General features: G+C 41.8%; 1 protein-coding gene across 1 annotated transcript in view; it reads left to right on the forward strand.

Moving 5' to 3' along the window:
- Positions 1 to 19,628, forward strand: part of LOC138971458 (paired box protein Pax-6-like) — a 90,839-nt gene that overhangs the window by 33,474 nt on the left and 37,737 nt on the right. The window contains exon 3 of the mRNA XM_070344187.1: positions 8,570 to 8,916. Coding sequence (XP_070200288.1) covers positions 8,570 to 8,916 — 347 coding nt within the window. The remainder of the gene's footprint in view (positions 1 to 8,569; positions 8,917 to 19,628) is intronic.

Consider the following 19,628-nt stretch of genomic DNA (forward strand, 5'->3'; position numbering starts at 1 on the left):
GTTACCACAGTCTGTTGTGGTTTGTTCCCATTGTCTGCAGAACCCTTGGCCCTATCCCCCTGTGACTGACACGGTCACAAAACAGTGACTGAAGTACTGCCGAAAACAAAAGCCCCTACGATACCCGATGGACCGAAGCATCTGCACTGCAAATACTAACGCTCGCATCAGTCCTTGTTTAGACTTGCAAAGTACGGAGGGTAATCTCTTCTGTGACAGCACTTTTTTTTCCTTTTCTGGCGCGTCTTGTGATCAGTTGATTGGCATTGTGTTGAGAATGTCTGCCTTTTTTCCTTGAGGATTTGCTTTCTTGTCATGTCCTTTGCTCAACTGTCTTTAGGATTTTGGGGGACTTGTTTATTTTTCTTTTAAAGTTTCCATCGTAGTCAGTCAAAGACAAGAGCTACTCTTCCTTCCGAGAATTTAAGTTGTCGATAGAGTTGTCCTTCCGTAATGTCATGAGAGTTATCCCTCGGTTGATTCCGGCGGTCTCACAATTCGCTTCATGGTTTGACGTTCACAGCTTAACAAGAACGGGCCCAAGTCCTCTGGGATTATGTTCTGAAACTGTTTGCGCTACCACAGAATGCAATAGTTGTACTAAAGAGATGACTCCTATTGAGAGAAAAAAGCAGCACCACGGTCGCAATACGGTCCAGTTCCCAGCGAAGACTGAGTTGAATAGAAAACAATACAAACCATGCACCGCTGTCCCCTTGGGGTAAGACTCTGAACAAAATGATGGCACCAATAGCCAGCAGAATATTGCTTTTAGTGACTAAAGACGAAAAGAGAGACAGCCACACTGGCTGAAGATTGATGATTACCAGGATGAGGCGCTGAGAGGAGCAGCATATGGACTGAACAGACACAATCCCGCCGCCATTTCAGCATATGGACCGAAGACATCATCTCGCCGCCATTCATTGCCCAAACTGATGATCATGATGATCTTGATAATAATGGCCAAACAAATGTGCTTGCAGTCAGTTATCTTTTCAACCTTCTCTTGCTTATTTCCTTCAGTTCGATGCCTATAGATAGACTCCTCACAGCCAAAAGAGATGCAAGCTACATTGTCAGCACGCCCGTCCGTAATTGAGCGCGAAGTTGACTTCGCGAAAACTTCGTGAAGTCTTTACCGAAAACGTAGTGCTAAAGTTTCGTGCGGCCAGCTTCGCGAAGCATACTTCGCGTCGTCGACTTCGTCCAGTGTAAGACAGGCTTAACGCCGTAAAAATACCCCAAGAAAGCAAGCTGTCATTGTTATGATGGACGCCAGTTGTAAGCCAGTTGGGTGGACACGAACTTGTAGCTGTGTCACAACATCCCGAGACATAGCAACCAACATCTCTTCACGCAACCCTCTCACTCTCTATCACCGAGTAAGTAACTAAATCGTCGAACACGCCGAGACCGGAAGAAAGCGGCGCATTGTCTCCCCCAGCGTCTCGGTGACCTACACCCCTCATCTCTCGCGGTACCAGTCATCCATTTTTGTGGAGGGGAGAAGATGTCTTCTGGTTCAGTCTCTCAGTGTCTGTTGGCTGTGTGTATGTTTCGCCTCTGGGAATAACTCACTTGTAGGGTTGTATGTCTCCGGGTATTACGGGAACAAGAAGAGTTTATGTCAACGGCGGTATTCATTTTTATCTGCGCTTTCTTTGTTAAAGGGGCGATCTCCGACAAAGCCCGACTAGAATAAAACAACAAAGGGTCAAGAAAAACTGATAACATTTTGTATGATATAAGATTTGGCAAACCGTATTTCCTTCTTTTTGACGATTTTCTATTATCATGTCTGATACATAGCAAACACCTCCTTATTCATGCGTCAGATGAGGACCAAAAGTAGGAACTGCAAACATAGCAGCGTCCACACAGCGTCAACTCTCCTCCATCTGTCCATTAATCGCAGAGTCCCAGGGTCCTTATTTATCGCCAACTAGCCTCGTTAAACTGACCAAACTGACCCGTTAGTCGCTACCCACTGGCGACAAATTGACCAGGACGTCATAAATTCACACTGTGCTGACGGATTAGGGAGGTGTCCGGCTTGCTGTTGTGGACAACATTATGGACGTGGTGTATGCCAGATTCGGACATGTCGGACATGTCCACGCTCCCCGCTCGTGTGGACAAAATAAGAACGCGGCGTATGCTATAGATTTGGGGCTGTGTTCAGGCTGCTTTGGTGATTACAAAAGTGAATATGTCCAGACGAATTGGTGTAGACAAAATATGGACTTTGTCATCCTTTGAGTGACAGAAGTAGAGAAATGCAGTCTTTCTTACACACACACACACACACACACACACTCACACACACACACACACAGAGACTCACACAGACTCACACAGACTCACACACACACTCACACGCACACACACACTCCCACACACATACGCACACACACACACACACGCACACACACACACACACACACACGCACACACACACACACACACACGCACACACACGCACACGCACACACACACACACGCACACACATACACACTCACACACACACACACACACTCACAGGCACACACACACACACACACACACACTCACACACACACACACGCACGCACACACCTTCACCCCTCCCTACCTATACTCTTCTCCAGCCCAAAGAGGGCCCGACAATCACGACGATGAGACCATTAAAAGCTTTCCGTCGTGACATGACCAATGACAGCAATCCATTCAGAAAGGCACGTGCTGCTTGGGCTAAGGTTACAAGCGCTCCATCCACATAAAAAGAGCCCATTTCGTCTTCTCACCTAAAAACGCAGTCACGCCTTTTGGCTCGTTCGTTGCTCTTATAAGTCACAGCTCGGGAAGGCAGACTTGTCTTTTATGGCCTCGTTACAAGAAGACGATCCGCGTCTTCCTTTTTTTCCTTTTTTTTTTTTTTTTTGGCGAGGTGACAATTTTAAGACAGAGGCAGAAGGTTGAGTGCTGTCTTTCGCGCGAGCAAGGACTGAACAGTCTGGAGACAAACGCTGCAATTTTTAAAGAATGACGAGCGCTATGCCCTTTTCTTTCCGCGGTTTTCAGGTACGGTTCTTGTTGAAAGGATAGAGGCACAAATAAAGCTGATTGTGCTTTAAAACAAATGCTCGTACAAGGCATAAAGTAAGAGAACTGCGGGAAAGGATCTATGATCGTATGACATTTTGATGAAAAGTCTGCGTTCCGCCTGTGACACAGCTGACTTGGGAACAGAATGTATGTCTCTCTGTGTCCCCTCTCTCTCTCTCTCTCTCTCTCTCTCTCTCTCTCTCTCTCTCTTTCTCTCTCTCTCGCTCTCTCGCTCTCTTTCTCTCTCTCTCTCTCTCTTTCTCTCTTTCTCTCTCTCTCTGTCTCTGTCTCTCTCTCTCTCTCTCTCTCTCTCTCGCTCCTTCCGCCCCCCCCCCTCCCCTTGACCATTCAAAGAGTCTGTCCACCTCTGGTCTCCTCTGTTAGATCTGCAATACATGTGTCAATCTTGTTTGGAAGATACAGACAGCGCCAGCACTGAGACAACAAGACCTACTAACACTAATGGCTCCAGCCTGTTCCTCAACCGTGAGTAAAAGACTCGTCGGAGCGTTCGCCAGCCCTATTACTGTAAATGCGTGATAGAAATTGACTTCCCCGCGCGCCCGGTGTAGTAGTGGTGAAGGGTCTTCGTTTCGACGTCAGTCCGTCATAGACTTGTCGACCGCTGGCACTGGTAGAGTGGCTGTGATGAATACCACAATCCCTCCAGCAAACAGAGAGCGCGCGCCACTAAAAGATTATCTTTGTCACCAAACCGCGCAGCTTTTGACGCTCATAAGCGTTTGGCGCACGAACATTTTAACAAGTGCATATATGACGGTCCCGTGCTGCCTGCCCCAGGTTTCAATGCCCACAAATACTGAGTCGCTCGTTAAACAGCGATGGTGTCAGCTTCCTCGCTCAAAAAGCTATGTTTGCTTTGGGGCAGGTTTTGTGTCGATGGAGAAAGTTGTCGCGCTCATTCTCTTGTTTCCCTGTGTGCGCGCTTGTGTGTTAGATAAACGTCGTGTTTTTCATTTTTCAAATGAGGCTCACTTTTTGAAGTTAACTTGATACGCGGTGTTTTATGCGAGAAGTCGTTAAAGTTTTGTATTCATGTAGAAAGTTTTGGAGCGTGTACTTGATTTGGTTTCTAATTTTGAGTGAAAACTCTAGGGTGGGCAGCACAAAGAGGAACAGAATCGTCTGCGAGGGACATCCTCGCAATGACAAGTTGTATTTAGCTTTACAGCAGGAAGATTTCAACAGAAGCTATGCTGGGGACTTTACTTTTACAATAGCCGCAGCTCCAGACTACTTGATTTATGACTCGTGGAACAGTGGGAACCTATTCAGGTTTGTGCTATACAAAGCGCAGTCCATACGTAGTTCGAGTCTATTGACAAAGACACACATACGATTCTTCAAGCACATGTACTTTATATAAAAAAAAATACTATAAAGGAAAAACAACAGGAAAGAAAGAACAAAATGAAAATACATTAGTTTCTGTATTCGTTAAAGAATGTTGTTCATCCGAATTTAAAAGCCTCGCGGTCACATTGCATGTAGCAGTCAACAGACAGATGTACACGTGTGTGCAAGATTTTTACGCTAACTGACGTGAGATAGACATGCGCAGTCCACAGGAAGGCGAACCACCTCCCAGGATGCACTGTCATTATGGCGAGGGGATTTTTGGCCTACAGCGACTGTCACGAATAGGAAATTATCTCCCCTGTCAAACGCGGCCCAGGGACGTCTTTGATTCCTGGCAGACAACTCTGCGAGACTAGCTGCTGGCTTTGTTTCCCCTCACCTCCCCTTGTCAACCCGCCCGCAGAGGACGAGTTGTTGGCCCTGGACCCGCCGCTAGAGTGCGCTGACAACCACCGGAACTCTTCTGCTCTTCCGACAAGGCAGACCGGATGTGGCCTGTTTCTGTTATCTCCCCCTTTCTCCCGCGACAGCTCGTGCAGAGCGAGGCTGCCTCGTTTTCCATCTCGAGAGCTGTGGCGGTGGACAAGAAGACGTCTGCGACTGAGGCTGCTGGGAGGACGAGCAGCGGGAAGAAAGCGCGGAGGAAAGCGGATGCGCTTAATTCATCTTCTTTGATTAAGGAGAATCCGAAATTCCGACTTCAAAAAAACGTGCAAGCAAATGAAGGGGGCGGCGGCATGTCAAGATGTCAGGGAGGGGAGCCGTTGGTTACCCATCCCCCGTGTTATTTTCTTTCGCGGATTAGTCTCCGACTCGCGTGCTGCGGCCGTCCGCGTCCCTGACAACAGCACGAGCTACTAATTATCACTACGCACGTGTCTCGCGCTGATACTTGCTTTTTGACCTTTTTTTCCCTCGTTGTGGTGTGATTTCTTTTTTCTGACTCCCGAGAGTGACAAGGTTGGGTGTTTCAAAAAATTAATTTAATGACTGTCAAATGCGGGTCTGTGGTAGTGTTAGTCCAGTTCCATTCATACTTGCAGCGCTGTTGATTTTTTTTGATTTTTTGTTTAGCTGTATTCTTGTTTCTATCACATTGGAAGATAGACGTAGGTATTTGTTAAACGGCATGTCTGTTACAAATATAAGTCTTGCTAAAAGAACCGGAGCCGTGTTTTTGTGTATGTTGTTATAGTTGCGTAAACGTACTGAGGAAAACGAAAGAACTTTGAGCCAAATGTGCAGGCGAATTAAGTTGTCGTTGAGATGCTCATTGTTGACAAACAAAGCACAACACAGTTGTCATGGTTAATCGACTGGAACCTATCTTAGATAAAATTGTCTTATCACTCTCCAATTCTCCTCTTCAACTGCATTCTTCTCTTCGTGTTTCTTCTTTTGATTAAAATACCCCTGTAACTTAGTTCCGGAACTGTGTACATACCTGTTCATCGTATCCATAGCACCCCGATTCAACTTCTCCTTCAACGGTATTGTTCCTTGCAGTGTTTCTGTTCGTACCATTGTCGCTGATGTCAAAGAAAAGCTAAGGAGATGATTGAAAATATCTTGTGTTAACGTGTCATTCTCAATACACTTCACTAGAAAACTCAGAGATCAGAGGAAGGTGTTTCAATGGACAAGGCTTTTCAATCGACGCTCACACTAACTCAAAAGACTTGATCGATACCGCATTTTCGTAGAGAATGTCAAATGCCTGGGAAAACAAATCCCCGAGTTGCATCTCTTTCAAAACAGCTCGCATTCTTGCTTTGCTTTAATAGTTTTCGCTTTCCACTCTGTTGGGGGAAAAGCTTGCGAAGCGAACCGGTTTGAACTTGGAGAGGAAGGCGCGGGGGATGCTATATAACAGATGGTATTGACGATCTTATTGACACAGTGGAGGAAAATATAAGATCTTGTTTCGCCGTTAAACCTCATGGGAGCTTGTTCTTATTTGCCGCTGCTGATGATTTGGGAGAGAGAGCATTGCAGACTTTAAATTAGCTTTGCGTTTACCAAGAGTGCAAAGTTTGAAATGTACAGATCGCAAGGTATTCAGAATATATTTGTCGTTAAATGTTATTCTCGTTCCTGGTAAAAAAAATGTTGCAGAGATGCGTTTATTTGATTTAATCTTCAGCTTGCCACCGTTCGTGCAATTTATTTTAAAATGAATGGATGGCAAGACAGCCAGAGTACGTGTAATAACATCAGTTTTACTTCCGCGCCTAGAAAATGACAAATCAGCAAACGCTCTCCTTCTGAGATTGAAAGTCTTTATGAAGCTAACAAATAAGTAGGTTTCCTGTCTATGCCTTTATCAAGCTAACAAATAAGTAGGTTTCCTGTCTATGCCTTTATCAAGCTAACAAATAAGTAGGTTTCCTGTCTATGCCTTTATCAAGCTAACAAATAAGTAGGTTTTCTGTCTATGCCTTTATCAAACTAACAAATAAGTAGGTTTCCTGTCTATGCCTTTATGAAGCTAACAAATAAGTAGGTTTTCTGTCTATGCCTTTATCAAGCTAACAAATAAGTAGGTTTCCTGTCTATGCCTTTATCAAGCTAACAAATCAGCAGGTTTTCTGTCTATGCCTTTATCAAGCTAACAAATAAGTAGGTTTCCTGTCTATGCCTTTATCAAGCTAACAAATAAGTAGGTTTCCTGTCTATGCCTTTATCAAGCTAACAAATAAGTAGGTTTCCTGTCTATGCCTTTATCAAGCTAACAAATAAGTAGGTTTCCTGTCTATGCCTTTATCAAGCTAACAAATAAGTAGGTTTCCTGTCTATGCCTTTATCAAGCTAACAAATAAGTAGGTTTTCTGTCTATGCCTTTATCAAGCTAACAAATAAGTAGGTTTCCTGTCTATGCCTTTATCAAGCTAACAAATAAGTAGGTTTCCTGTCTATGCCTTTATCAAGCTAACAAATAAGTAGGTTTCCTGTCTATGCCTTTATCAAGCTAAAAAATAAGTAGGTTTCCTGTCTATGCCTTTATCAAGCTAACAAATAAGTAGGTTTCCTGTCTATGCCTTTATCAAGCTAACAAATAAGTAGGTTTCCTGTCTATGCCTTTATCAAGCTAACAAATAAGTAGGTTTCCTGTCTATGCCTTTATCAAGCTAACAAATAAGTAGGTTTTCTGTCTATGCCTTTATCAAGCTAACAAATAAGTAGGTTTTCTGTCTATGCCTTTATCAAGCTAACAAATAAGTAGGTTTCCTGTCTATGCCTTTATCAAGCTAACAAATAAGTAGGTTTCCTGTCTATGCCTTTATCAAGCTAACAAATAAGTAGGTTTCCTGTCTATGCCTTTATCACGCTAACAAATAAGTAGGTTTCCTGTCTATGCCTTTATCAAGCTAACAAATAAGTAGGTTTTCTGTCTATGCCTTTATCAAGCTAACAAATAAGTAGGTTTTCTGTCTATGCCTTTATCAAACTAACAAATAAGTAGGTTTTCTGTCTATGCCTTTATCAAGCTAACAAATAAGTAGGTTTCCTGTCTATGCCTTTATCAAGCTAACAAATAAGTAGGTTTCCTGTCTATGCCTTTATCATATTTTCTCTGCTCTTCTAATGTGTGTCCTGAAATCAATGTTTGTCTATCTTAGTTGTATTTTTTTTTCTTCCGTGTATTTGTTACTTCTCCGCTGTTTTTAAAATTAGTCAACGGGATTGTTGATTGCTGTGTTCCAATGCGATCTGCATCATGACGATGGTCAACCCGTGCCATATAATTATACCGGGCCAGATTGATCAATATAAATTAGAACAAACTTCTTTCCTTCTTTCCTCCTTTATCATTAAACAGACAGGTCAAATCACAAAGGAATATCGACTGCTTTCCCAGATAACAGTGACTAGTATCAGTCCTAAACGATGGTCCACAAAAGCACTCGCTTGTCAGTGTCCATTCAAACTGTTGGCCATCACCAGAAAGTTGTGTTATTGCTGAACAATAACCATCACTCTTACCAGTCTACACGAGTGCTACACACTTTCTTGCATTACCAGTGACTAGCTTAAACTCTGTCAACGAATAAAACAACAAATATCAAAAATAATTACCTCATTTTTTCTCTGTCCCAACAGGTCACAGCGGCGTGAACCAGCTGGGCGGTGTCTTCGTCAACGGACGACCCCTTCCGGATTCCACCCGCCAGAGGATCGTGGAGCTGGCTCACTCCGGTGCCAGACCCTGCGACATTTCTAGGATCCTGCAGGTTTCCAACGGGTGTGTGTCCAAGATACTAGGCCGCTATTACGAAACCGGTTCAATCCGGCCCCGCGCTATTGGGGGTAGTAAACCCCGGGTGGCCACTAACGACGTTGTGGGGCGTATTGCCGGGTACAAGCGTGAGTGTCCTTCCATCTTCGCCTGGGAGATCAGAGATCGTCTGCTGTCCGAGGGCATCTGCAACCAAGAGAACATCCCCAGTGTGAGTACTTCTTGTTGTTTGTGGTTGTAATGGCTGGAGAAAGAAAGAGAGACACACACACACACAGAGGGAGAGGGAGAGAGAGTGTATGTGTGTGTGTGTGTGTGTGTGTGTGTGTGTGTGTGTGTGTGTGTGTGTGTGTGTGTGTGTGTGTGTGTACCCCCGTTTCCACAGGTTTGGTTGCCTAAATCACCATAAGGCAACCATCCACACGTGGATGGCAACCTAAACTCTGGATGGCAACCTAATTGTGTGGATGGTCGCTTCATTTAACACCGTTAAATTGACTTTTTTGACGGAAAGAATGTCATAACAATGTTCAAAATGACATTCTTTCCGTCCTCTATAGGCGACGAAATAGGTCAAATTTTGTGCATTTTTTAGTGCAAAATTCTTCGATGCCGGAGCGAGTACTGCACCCAGTGCTGTTGTAGTGCAAGTGCACTAGAAAGGCACTACACCCAGTGCCGCCTCTTAGGTAACCATCCACACTTTAGGTATTTGTGTGTGTGTGTGTGTGTGTGTATGTGTATGTGTGTGTGTGTGTGTGTTTGTCCGTCTGTCTGTCCGACTGCCTGCCTGTCCGTTTGTCTGTCTGTCTGTCTGTCTTTCTGTGTTTGTATATGAGCGAGCATGTCTGTGTATTCTGTGTTTGTGGGTGTGACCATCTGACTGTTTATCTGTGCCAGTGTCTGTCCGTCTGTCTGTCTGACTATTGTACGTCTCAATCCCTTTGTCTGAACGTGTATTTTCTATCCTCCACTGCACACATACAACGGAAACTATGGAAAGTGATGCTTTACGTAAGGTTAAAATGCACTTGAACATGCATTTCAGACTTTATCGCTTAACAATTTGAAACAGAGCTTCAATGCAAAAAATAGAAAAATAAGCAAAGGATTGCTCGCGAGCGGGAAAGTTTATCTTCCTTTCGAAACTCTCCCGTATGTTCCATACTAGTTGTGTGTGTACCTTTCAAACTCTAAAAAATAAAGCGAGCGGCGCTTCTAAAAGAAGAGTAGGCAAAAGTCCTTCAGCATTTGATGAGCTGGTAAATAGGTACAAAGAACAGGACACTAAAGAATTCACTGGCCTTCCTTTATGAGTTTCTGTCTTTTGATACCAGGGACTTCTTTTTTAGTCGCATTAATCTGCCCACCGGAAATGACGCGTACGCTTCATTAGCTCGGCGTGTATACCTCCGCCGGTAGCGGTGCGCAGGCGGCATTATCTCCCTTTCTTTCTGGTCCTACCCCCTACCTTGTACATACCATGGGATATTGATTTCTTATTCATTACGACCATTTAAACATTTCTTTCGATTCATTACTCTTCGTTTTCAACTGATTTCCCCCTAGTTTTCAAAGACTCGCTCCGTGTCCTGTGGACTAGTTCGCTCGTTTTTCTTTTGAATCCTTCTCCCCATTTGTTAAGTTGCAGTATTTTTAACGGTGTAATTTGTCAAACGGGAGTTTGAAATAAAAGAAGGGCATTAAGATAGAGAAAAGCGGATTTTTTTCTTCTGTCGGTATTTATCGTGCCTGCTGTTCTCTGTGTCCCCTTTGATGTTGCTCGTTGTGGTTTTAAGGTTTGGATGTTTTATGTCCTGTTGCCTGTCTCTGTCTCTTTTGTGTTGGTTCTGCGGTGGAGGTAGGGTCGTCATTGGATGTTGCTTGTTGGCTGTCTTGTCTTATTAGGGGACGGTCAATTAAATACCTGTAACAATGTCTGACTGCGGGTTAGGGCACGTGTGCTGGTATTTCGAAACGCAAATTAGATGTAAATCAGCCTGTGTTTTTGCGGGGAGGGAGAGAGTGTTTCTTTCTATTAGGGATGGGGGGAGCTTCGATACACTTTTCGGCGGAGTAACGTGTTAAACTCTGTCTTTCTCTCTCTCTCTATCTATCTCTCGTTCTCTCTCTGTGTTTCTGTCTCTCGTTTTTTCTCTGTCTCTCTATCTCTTTCTCTCTCTCTCTCTCTCTCTCTCTCTCTCTCTCTCTCTCTCTCTCTCTCTCTGTTTCTATCTCTATTTGTTTCTCTCTCTCTTTCTCTCTCTCTCTTTCTCTCTCTCTCTCTCTCTTAGTTTCTCTCTCTCCCTCTCTGTCTCTCTATGTTTCTGTCTCTCTCTCTCTCTATCTATCTCTATCTCTCTCTCTCTCTCTCTCTCTCTCTCTCTCTCTCTCTCTCGCAGTCCGCTAACGAGGCCGTGACATCTTTATCTCAGTGTCCTCATCAGCCGCCGCAGACCCTTTTGAACCCTGATCGTGAATACCAATAGGTTCGATTAATGCAGCGACGGGGGCCAGAAAGAGAAGAGTAGGGGGGGGGGTGCCAAAATATGGAGATTCTATCCTTCCAATTGGAGCAGAAGAAGGAGGAGGAGGGGAGACTTGTCTTTTCCTCCGTAAAGGACTGAGGGGTTTGAGGATGTCCCACAAGGCGGGGAGTGGAAATGTCGTGATGATTAGGGGCAAGCGCAAGTATGATAACGAAACTAATTTTCACCCTGCGTCGCCGCATGTCACTGTGCGGTTTTCGTGGCGTTTTGGAGCGCGTCTGTTGGACGCAGTGGAAGCCATATGGTGAGCGGTTTGTGCCTTTATTCGCGGCGATCCTAAGACGATTTCTGTCCCTTTTTCCTGCTCCGGCCGGCCTTTGTGGTTTGAAAATTTATCGCGGCAAATTTGCCTGATTTGTTTGCTTAATTGTTCAAACGATGATTTTCAACGCTGAATGCTACGCCTCTCTTGTTGTGTATGCCGACTGATGTTAATTTGCTTTGTCTAGCTGTTTTGCGATCTGATGGCTAATCTTCATAGAAATTAACTTGTGCCGTTGTTCGTGGTTTCTTGTTGCCTGAGACTCACTGACGCATGTTTTCTTTGTGTGTTTGTTTTTTCTTTGGTTGGAGGTAATTAATAAAAGAGCGTGAAAAGTTAGGCTGGTGTTTGATTTAAACAGTTTGCAACCGTGACGTAATTCTCTACCCCCCCCCCCCCCCCGACGCCCACCTTCACGATCCCTACCCTCTACACTGTTAGCTCCGATGTACTGCCGACAATTTTCACGATCTTTTTCAAAGGGAACTTTTTTTGTTCAGTTTTCTTCTGTGTTAAAAAGAAACAAAATTAATGTATGAATTTTACTATTTTGTTTTGTAAAATATGTTCACGCAAAAAGCAATATAAAACTACTAAAATCTATCTAGACCATGTGTTTAATTTTCTTCTGTGTTAAAAAGAAACAAAATTAATGTATGAATTTCACTATTTTGTTTTGTAAAATATGTTTACGCGAAAAGCAATATAAAACTAAAATCTATCTAGACCATACACCTTCAGGTTAAACTCAAAATACATTAAAATGCTGTTGCTCTTTATTGTGTGTGGGTGTGTTTTGAATTGTAATAGCCGAGTGACATAAATAAAGGTACAACACAATCTGCAGGCTATAAAAAAAAACCACTCAGCATATCATTTATTTTCAAAAAGCATAAAAAAAGATACACCAACAAAGAAGCGATTCTGTGCATGCATTGTGTATTTTTGCGTATTTTTTGTTTTCTTTCCTGTTTTCAATTTCCCTCACACGAGAGACATAAATCAAGGATGCAAACACATACACAGAGATAGAAATCCAGGTTTATATTTCACACAGCCCTGTAGTAAATGAGTCACCAAAAAGCAATGTACAAAAATGCACCCACGTTGTTTAAAGTTAGCTTTCACCCTTTTTCGCTTTTTACTTCTTTTTTTTAATTTTTTTTTTAACTGTTTTCAATTTCCCTTTAGCCGAGTGAGGGAAAGAAGGATACAGCAAACTTCACAGATATAGAAACCCAGGTTTAAACTTCAGACAACTCTGCCTGAATACAGTATACAATGTGTCATCAAAAAGCAATATAAAAACGATGAAGCCATCAAGAAGCGACTCACGCAGTTTCCCCAACTCCTCGCAAAGGCTCTCGCGAGTCTGAAGACGATTCTTCTCCCTGAATAACTCCACAGGGGCTCCCCTATCATAGGCGGATCAAACTCCCGAATAGGTAGCGAAATAGCCCCTCTCCTTTTCTACACAGCTCGTAGGCTGTGGCGTTAAAAGCAGAATAACATTCAAACTTCAAAGAGGAGCTGTTACCCCTTGTCGAGGTTTTCAACGCAAGGAATTCGCTCTCTAAAAGGTTGACGAAAGGTGTGTTGAGGGAGAGTCGTAGTTTTCGGGACGGTTACGTAGGTTTTGCTGAGCTTAGGGTGGTTTGGGAATTCAGATGGGTAAGGAATTGGGGAGAGGGGGGGGAGGGGGGGGGTTGCGGGGTCAAGGTGACATTTTTATGTCTGACTGTAGATTTGTTTTGTTGTTGTTGTTTTGGTTGTTGGTTTTAAGGTTGATTTTGTGTTTGTTGTCTGCTGCAAAAATATGGCCAGCATGCACTATAGATGTTCATACCCGCAAAACTTTGACTAGGGTGCTGAGTGGTGTCAAAAAGAACTAGCCTAATAATATCAATTCGCACATTGGCATTTTCCCCCCTTGTTACGCGCAAAATAACCACAGCATAACCACATAACCTATGTAACCAAAACAATAAATTAAAAAATAGAATAAATAAAAACAACAACAACAACAACAACAACAACAACAACAACAACAACACCTCGACACAAAAACGCGGACGAAAATTCCCAAGTGGTCTCTGTGACGTAGCCCCCTACTCCTACGTCACAAAGCAGTGATGACGGGGTTGTAATCCGCGTAATAACAGCGCCATAAAGCTGTAGGTTTGGCGAGTCCACAAGGTCTTAAAGCGGGCATCACATGGCGTCGGCTGTCGCGAGTTTTGCGGCTTTCTCCTGACGGACACTTACAACACGGAGGAGACAGCTACAACATACCTGTCTCCTCATAAACGTGCCATATCCCCCCCCCCCCCCCCCCTCTTCCCATTCTCCCCGACACTAGGTTAGCCCCCAACATCTGACAACCTCGTTTTGCTTTTTTTTTATTTTTATTTTTTATCGTAAACTACCGTTGTCGTTGTTGTCCGTGTTGCATTTTTGTTGTGTGTGTGTGTGTGTGTGTGTGTGTGTGTGTGTGTGTGTGTGTGTGTGTGTGTGTTTGTGTGTTTGTTTGTGTGTGTGTGTGTGTGTGTGTCTCTGTCTCTCGGTCTCTGTCTCTGTCTCTGTCTTTCTCTCTGTCTCTCTCTCTCTGTCTCTCTCTCTGTCTTTCTCTCTCTCTCTCTCTCTCTCTCTCTCTCTCTCTACTAAACTACTTTCTTCGCATAGTGTCAAGTTGTATCAGTTCTGCTGTTTATGTGATTGTTTTGGTATATGGGCGAAGAACAATTAAGTGAGGACATAATTGAAATGAGTAAATAAATAAAGAAACGTAAAGCAAAACACTAAATGTACAAATCTACCGAAAATGGAAAGAAAAGTTTTATTTGACAAGTCTCCTAGTATTCAAGTCACTTTTTTTTTTAAATCAAGAGGATGTGGAAAACAAAGTCACCTCATTTTCAAAACACCGACAAAGTACCAAAGTAATCAATGAAACATTTTAATCAGCCTGACACTGACGGTCATCTTTCTCGAGAGAGATTCAGACTGAACGGGAGCAGACAAGATGATGATAACCAATATCCTTAATTCCCAGCATCCCTAGCCGTCATTAGAGGCTCGCCGAGACGTATTACCTGGTCTCGGCCTAATGAAAAACCTGGATAGGACAAAGGGACGCGGACTTTAGAGGAGGCATAAGAAGCGTCTGATCTGATCAGAATATGCGATGGAACAAATTGAACGTCTCTTGTTTGCACTGTGCGTTTGGCGCCTGAGTCTGATGGGAAAGACAGAGACCGCAGGCTAATCCAGCTTTTTTTTTTTCGTCACTTTGTAATTATGTTCAGAACATGACGGGCTTTGTCAGTTTTCGTGCAGTGCTTATGTGAGAACACTGTCAGAATGATGCCACAGTCTTCTGAACATTTTCAGGAAGAGACGAACTCTGGGCATGATGCTATGTCAGTGTATGGTATTATTGAAATTTGCGGGAAGAGACAGAGTGGCATTAAAAATGTTGATCATTTTTGTCGAACGTTTATTCCTCACTGTTTCGATGCCAGAATTGTAAGCATAATAACGTACAACATATTCTAATTTTATACCTTCTATCGGCATACATATATAAAAAAAATTTTAAAAAAAAATATATATATATATGACTAAGTGCCAAAAGGTGCTCACAGAACAGAAGACGACTTTGTTTTACAATAAAAATGTTTCTAAAAACGTGTGTCTGCTGAAAATTGGTGTGTGTGTGGATGAATGTGCGAAGAGATAGTGGACATAATTTCGTGTGTCTGACTTGAACGGTTTTGAAGTTATCTTTGTTTAAAGTCAAAAATAACGCCAAAACCGGCCATCTGAAAAAGGACATCGTGATACCTCGTGTTTTGAATATGCCACAGAAAAATAACAAGAAGCACAAATGAATTGCATTTAGTTTGATTGAATGCCTGAAACATCGCTTTACAGACGAGACCAAACGTCAAATCTAAATCTCGAGAGAATTTTTTTTTTTCGATAACCGAATTTTAAGGTGTCGCACGCAAGATGATTCGTCATCACGGCATACATTTTTCAATCGCAGATATTTACTAAATTTCTTTTTCAAAAACTCTGGAATTGATGTCGACACGTCAAGCGATAACGGTGTATCAAACTGCTGTCTTTCAAGTAATCCAGCAAAGACTGCAGAACTTTTGAACAGCATTTTTGAAAACGATTTGAAAATTTCGTCATATCTTGCGTGCGACAAAATGTTCGGTAATTAACGGTTATTTTCTTTTAAAAACAAAATTTACATGTACAAATATCTACTTCATTTACGGAACCACGTGACACATTCTGTGTTCAAAATTTGTGAAGAAATCACGAACCACGATTGCGCTATCAAGTGTTGAAATTATGTCGTCAACATCTTTTCAGATCTTGCGTGCGACACCTTCTTGCGTTCAACATAAAATGTCACTACCTTATCGAGTTTAATGGGTAAAACTAACTATTTGTTGTCTTAGTTTAATCTTCTTAATTAAAAGCGTAATAAAACCGAACTTCTAAGATGAATTTTAATTGAGATTAGCGAAAGAGCGGGCACGCAAGTCGACCTTAAAGTAAAAGAATGATAACACGAGCGTTTGTCGTGTTGTCTTGCGTGCAACACATTGTCCAAAAAGGAAAATGTATATTTTTCTCAGACGTTTTTTAAGTTGAAACCTTGAAACTTCACACACATTTGGGGTTTAATCGCCCCCATGCATGGTAAAAGTCTTGTTGACCCTTGTCAGATTTCAAGGTCACGGCTGGGTCACATGTGGTTCAGAAAACGGATGAAACATATTTTTTCAGAGATTTTTGAAGCTAGAACCTTCAAACTTCAAACAACGCTTTTGCTTAATGATTGTTCAACATGGAGAATTCAAGGTTGATCCTTGAGAAATGTGAAGGTCATAGCAGGGTCTCGTGTGGGTAAAAATGAGATTGTTCGGACACTGCATGTAGCATGGAACGACAAAACATAAGTCATGTCATATTTCAGATATCAGTACATTTACAAATGGACAACACCAGCAAACATGAACCAAGTCTGGTCGACCTTAGTCAAATGTCAAGGTCAAAGTGGCGTTATGGTTTGGGTAACAAAAAAAGGAAATTGTATTGAACTTCAATTTATATAAAACCAAAGTCTGGTTGATCTGTTTTAAGATTTAAGGTCAAATCTGTTATTTAAGGTCAAATCAAATAGAAATTTGTTGATGCTTAAATCTTTGAAACTTCCAACAGGTTTGAGGTTTGACAACTTCTGGACTTTGAAATCTGGTATGGTTGATCCTGGTAATATTAATTGGTCAAAACATCAAGATCAACAATTATAAAATAAACACTTTCACCAATGTCAAGTGAGCAATAGCAGCAAACGTGAGTCTTATAAAGATTATCACTTTTTGTGTGACCTCAACTTGACCCCTCTGAATGCTCTCAATCATGGAAATTGACCACACTTTGATTATAACCAAACAACATCAAAACTTTGGAATGTGTGAAGTTTCAAAGGTGTTGCTTAAAAGGCGTTCGTGAAAATGACAATTGTATGTGTCTGACTTCAATGCGACCCCGCTGCGACATTGACGTTTAATTTTATCAACCAGACTTTCATCATGTGTGAATGACTTCAAACACTATAAAACTAGTTGAAGAAATTGACAATTTTTCAAAGTTTAAGCCAGATGGCACTGCTGTGACCTTGAAATTTGACAAACATTAACCAGGCGGTCACCTTTTTTAGAAAATATCCTTAAAGGATCTTTAACCTTACTGTGACCTTGGAATTTGATGAGGTTTAATTTAACTTGCGTAGTGTGCCAAGTTTCAAGGCCCTAGCTTCAAAAACATATGAGAAAACCTCATTGAAAAATGTATATGTTTGACCTCAACGCGACCCTGCTGTGACCTTGACTTTTTCAACCAGACTTTAATCGTGTGTGAACATTATACACTAGAACTGTGTGTATTTTCAAAGCTCGTGCTATAAACGCGCTGAATAAATTGAAAATATTCCACATTTGGTCCAGATGTGACCCCGCTGTGACCTTGAACTTTGACAAAGATTAACCAGCAGGTCACTTTTAATGAGGTTTTATAAAAATGCTGAAAGTATGTGAAGTATGTAAAGTCTAACTGATCTAGTATTAAAACATGTAAGACGTGACAACGACAATTCTCCAGTTTGCAAAGGAAATTTAACCTCGCTGTGACCTTGAAATTCAATGTTGTTTAATGTGATGTGCACCATACCTGGAGGTCATTATACTTTGGTTGTGTGCCAAGTTTCAAAGCCCTAGCTTTAAAAACGTGCGAGATAACCTTAATGCTATGACTCAGTGCCGTTTTGAATGATATAACGAACAAAATTATCGTTATTTGTAAAATCATTTGGGTAAATTTATCTTTTCTTTTCGTAATTGGGTTCCAGCATCTGTTGTCTTAACAAAAATCACAATATCACTCGTGTTTGTCAACTTTTATTTTTTAGCCCCTTTGTCCGCTTTTCGTGCGCACCTTTTGGCACTTAGTCATATATATATAAAACGATTTTTTCTTGTTTTTTTATTCTAAATTTTGGAACGTTGGCAGTCTCTTTGTTTTTGGATTTTTTTATATAAAAAACGGAAACACACAAAGGAAAGCGAAGCATATGGTTTACAGGCTCATATTGTCAGTTTATGTCACTGTTTTCTTTAACTAATTAAATTTTAAGATAAAGATGGTTATGTACACTTCCAGACTCGGTCTGTCTGTCTGTCTGTCTGTCTGTCTGTCTGTCTGTCTGTCTGTCTCTCTCTCTCTCTCTCTCTCTCTCTCTCTCTCTCTCTCTCTCTCTTGCTCTCTATATCTCCTAGATCTATACCCTCACTGCTAACTGTGGCGTAGCACTGCATCGCTCCATGTAACGGTCAATATTGACAGGAATCGATTCCAGTGCAAAACGAAGGCACGAGCTGACAATCTTCTTACAAATTAATCTACCCTTCAAGCAAAGACTTTCTGTTTTCACCAGGCATCTGCTTCCCCAACTCCCAACCCAAACCTTCCTGAATAAGTTCAATGCAAATATAGATCGAGATTGCATTGTTTTCTTGTTGTTCTAAGTTGCAATTATGTTTTGATAAAACCCGAATTTGTGTTTAGATAAGACAATCATTGTGCATCAGCTGTATGGTGTACGTTTGTAATAAGAACCAAATCTGTTATGTTTGATGTGGTTTGTGTTCACTTGTTTGGTTTAAACTGTTTTATTCAACGTTTGTGCATTATTTACAAAAACGCATATATAGAGTAAACAACAACAAGCATAATGCTTATAGTGGTGTTTACAGTTTTCTAGAAAAATACATATAAATGGCGGCTATTGTACAGTTTAAATGAAAAGCTTGTTTGTTTGTTCGTTGGTACATGGTTTGTTTGTATTTGTTTGACTAGAACAGGAATAAATGGTTTATAACGTTTTCTCCATTTTCATGTTAAGGTATGAATAGATTCAAAATCGTTTAGGTATTTGTGTTTTATTTATAACCTATAGCACAGCATTGCAATTTTGATTGTTGAAAATTATCAATTAAAAATACGTGTGTAGCCTCACGTCAATCGTGAAATAGAAGGGAAATCAAAACATGTTCCCGATTGTGGTATGAAATGCAAAGCAAAGGATGGTATGGTTTACCTATCATTCTCTAGTACTCATTAGTAATATCATTTATCTATAACTCTGTACAATTGTGGCCGCATCGTTATTCAGTTCCGACTTCCATATGTCATATTACCACTTAAATCAAAACTCAATTCCTGCGTCTTTAGTATACGTTTTATTTCAGTAGCCTTTAGTTGTAATACAGCTACGAAGCGAAACCTCAGAGAATCCAGAAAGGTTATTCGTAAGGATGCCTACGTCTCACGACGGTTTCTTCTTCTTCTGCGTTCATGGGCTGAATCTCGTGCTAAAAACACGTATGACCGTTTTGCCCCGCCATTTAGGCAGCCATACGCAGCTTTCGGGGGATCCAGACGGTTTAGATTAGTCTGGAGCAGATGAGGCAAAATGAATCAACGACACACAAAAACAATGGCCTCTAATGGTGCTATATTTGTTACTAGCAA

The sequence above is a fragment of the Littorina saxatilis genome, linkage group LG7 (genome assembly GCF_037325665.1).
Source record: "Littorina saxatilis isolate snail1 linkage group LG7, US_GU_Lsax_2.0, whole genome shotgun sequence".
Taxonomy (NCBI): domain Eukaryota; kingdom Metazoa; phylum Mollusca; class Gastropoda; order Littorinimorpha; family Littorinidae; genus Littorina; species Littorina saxatilis.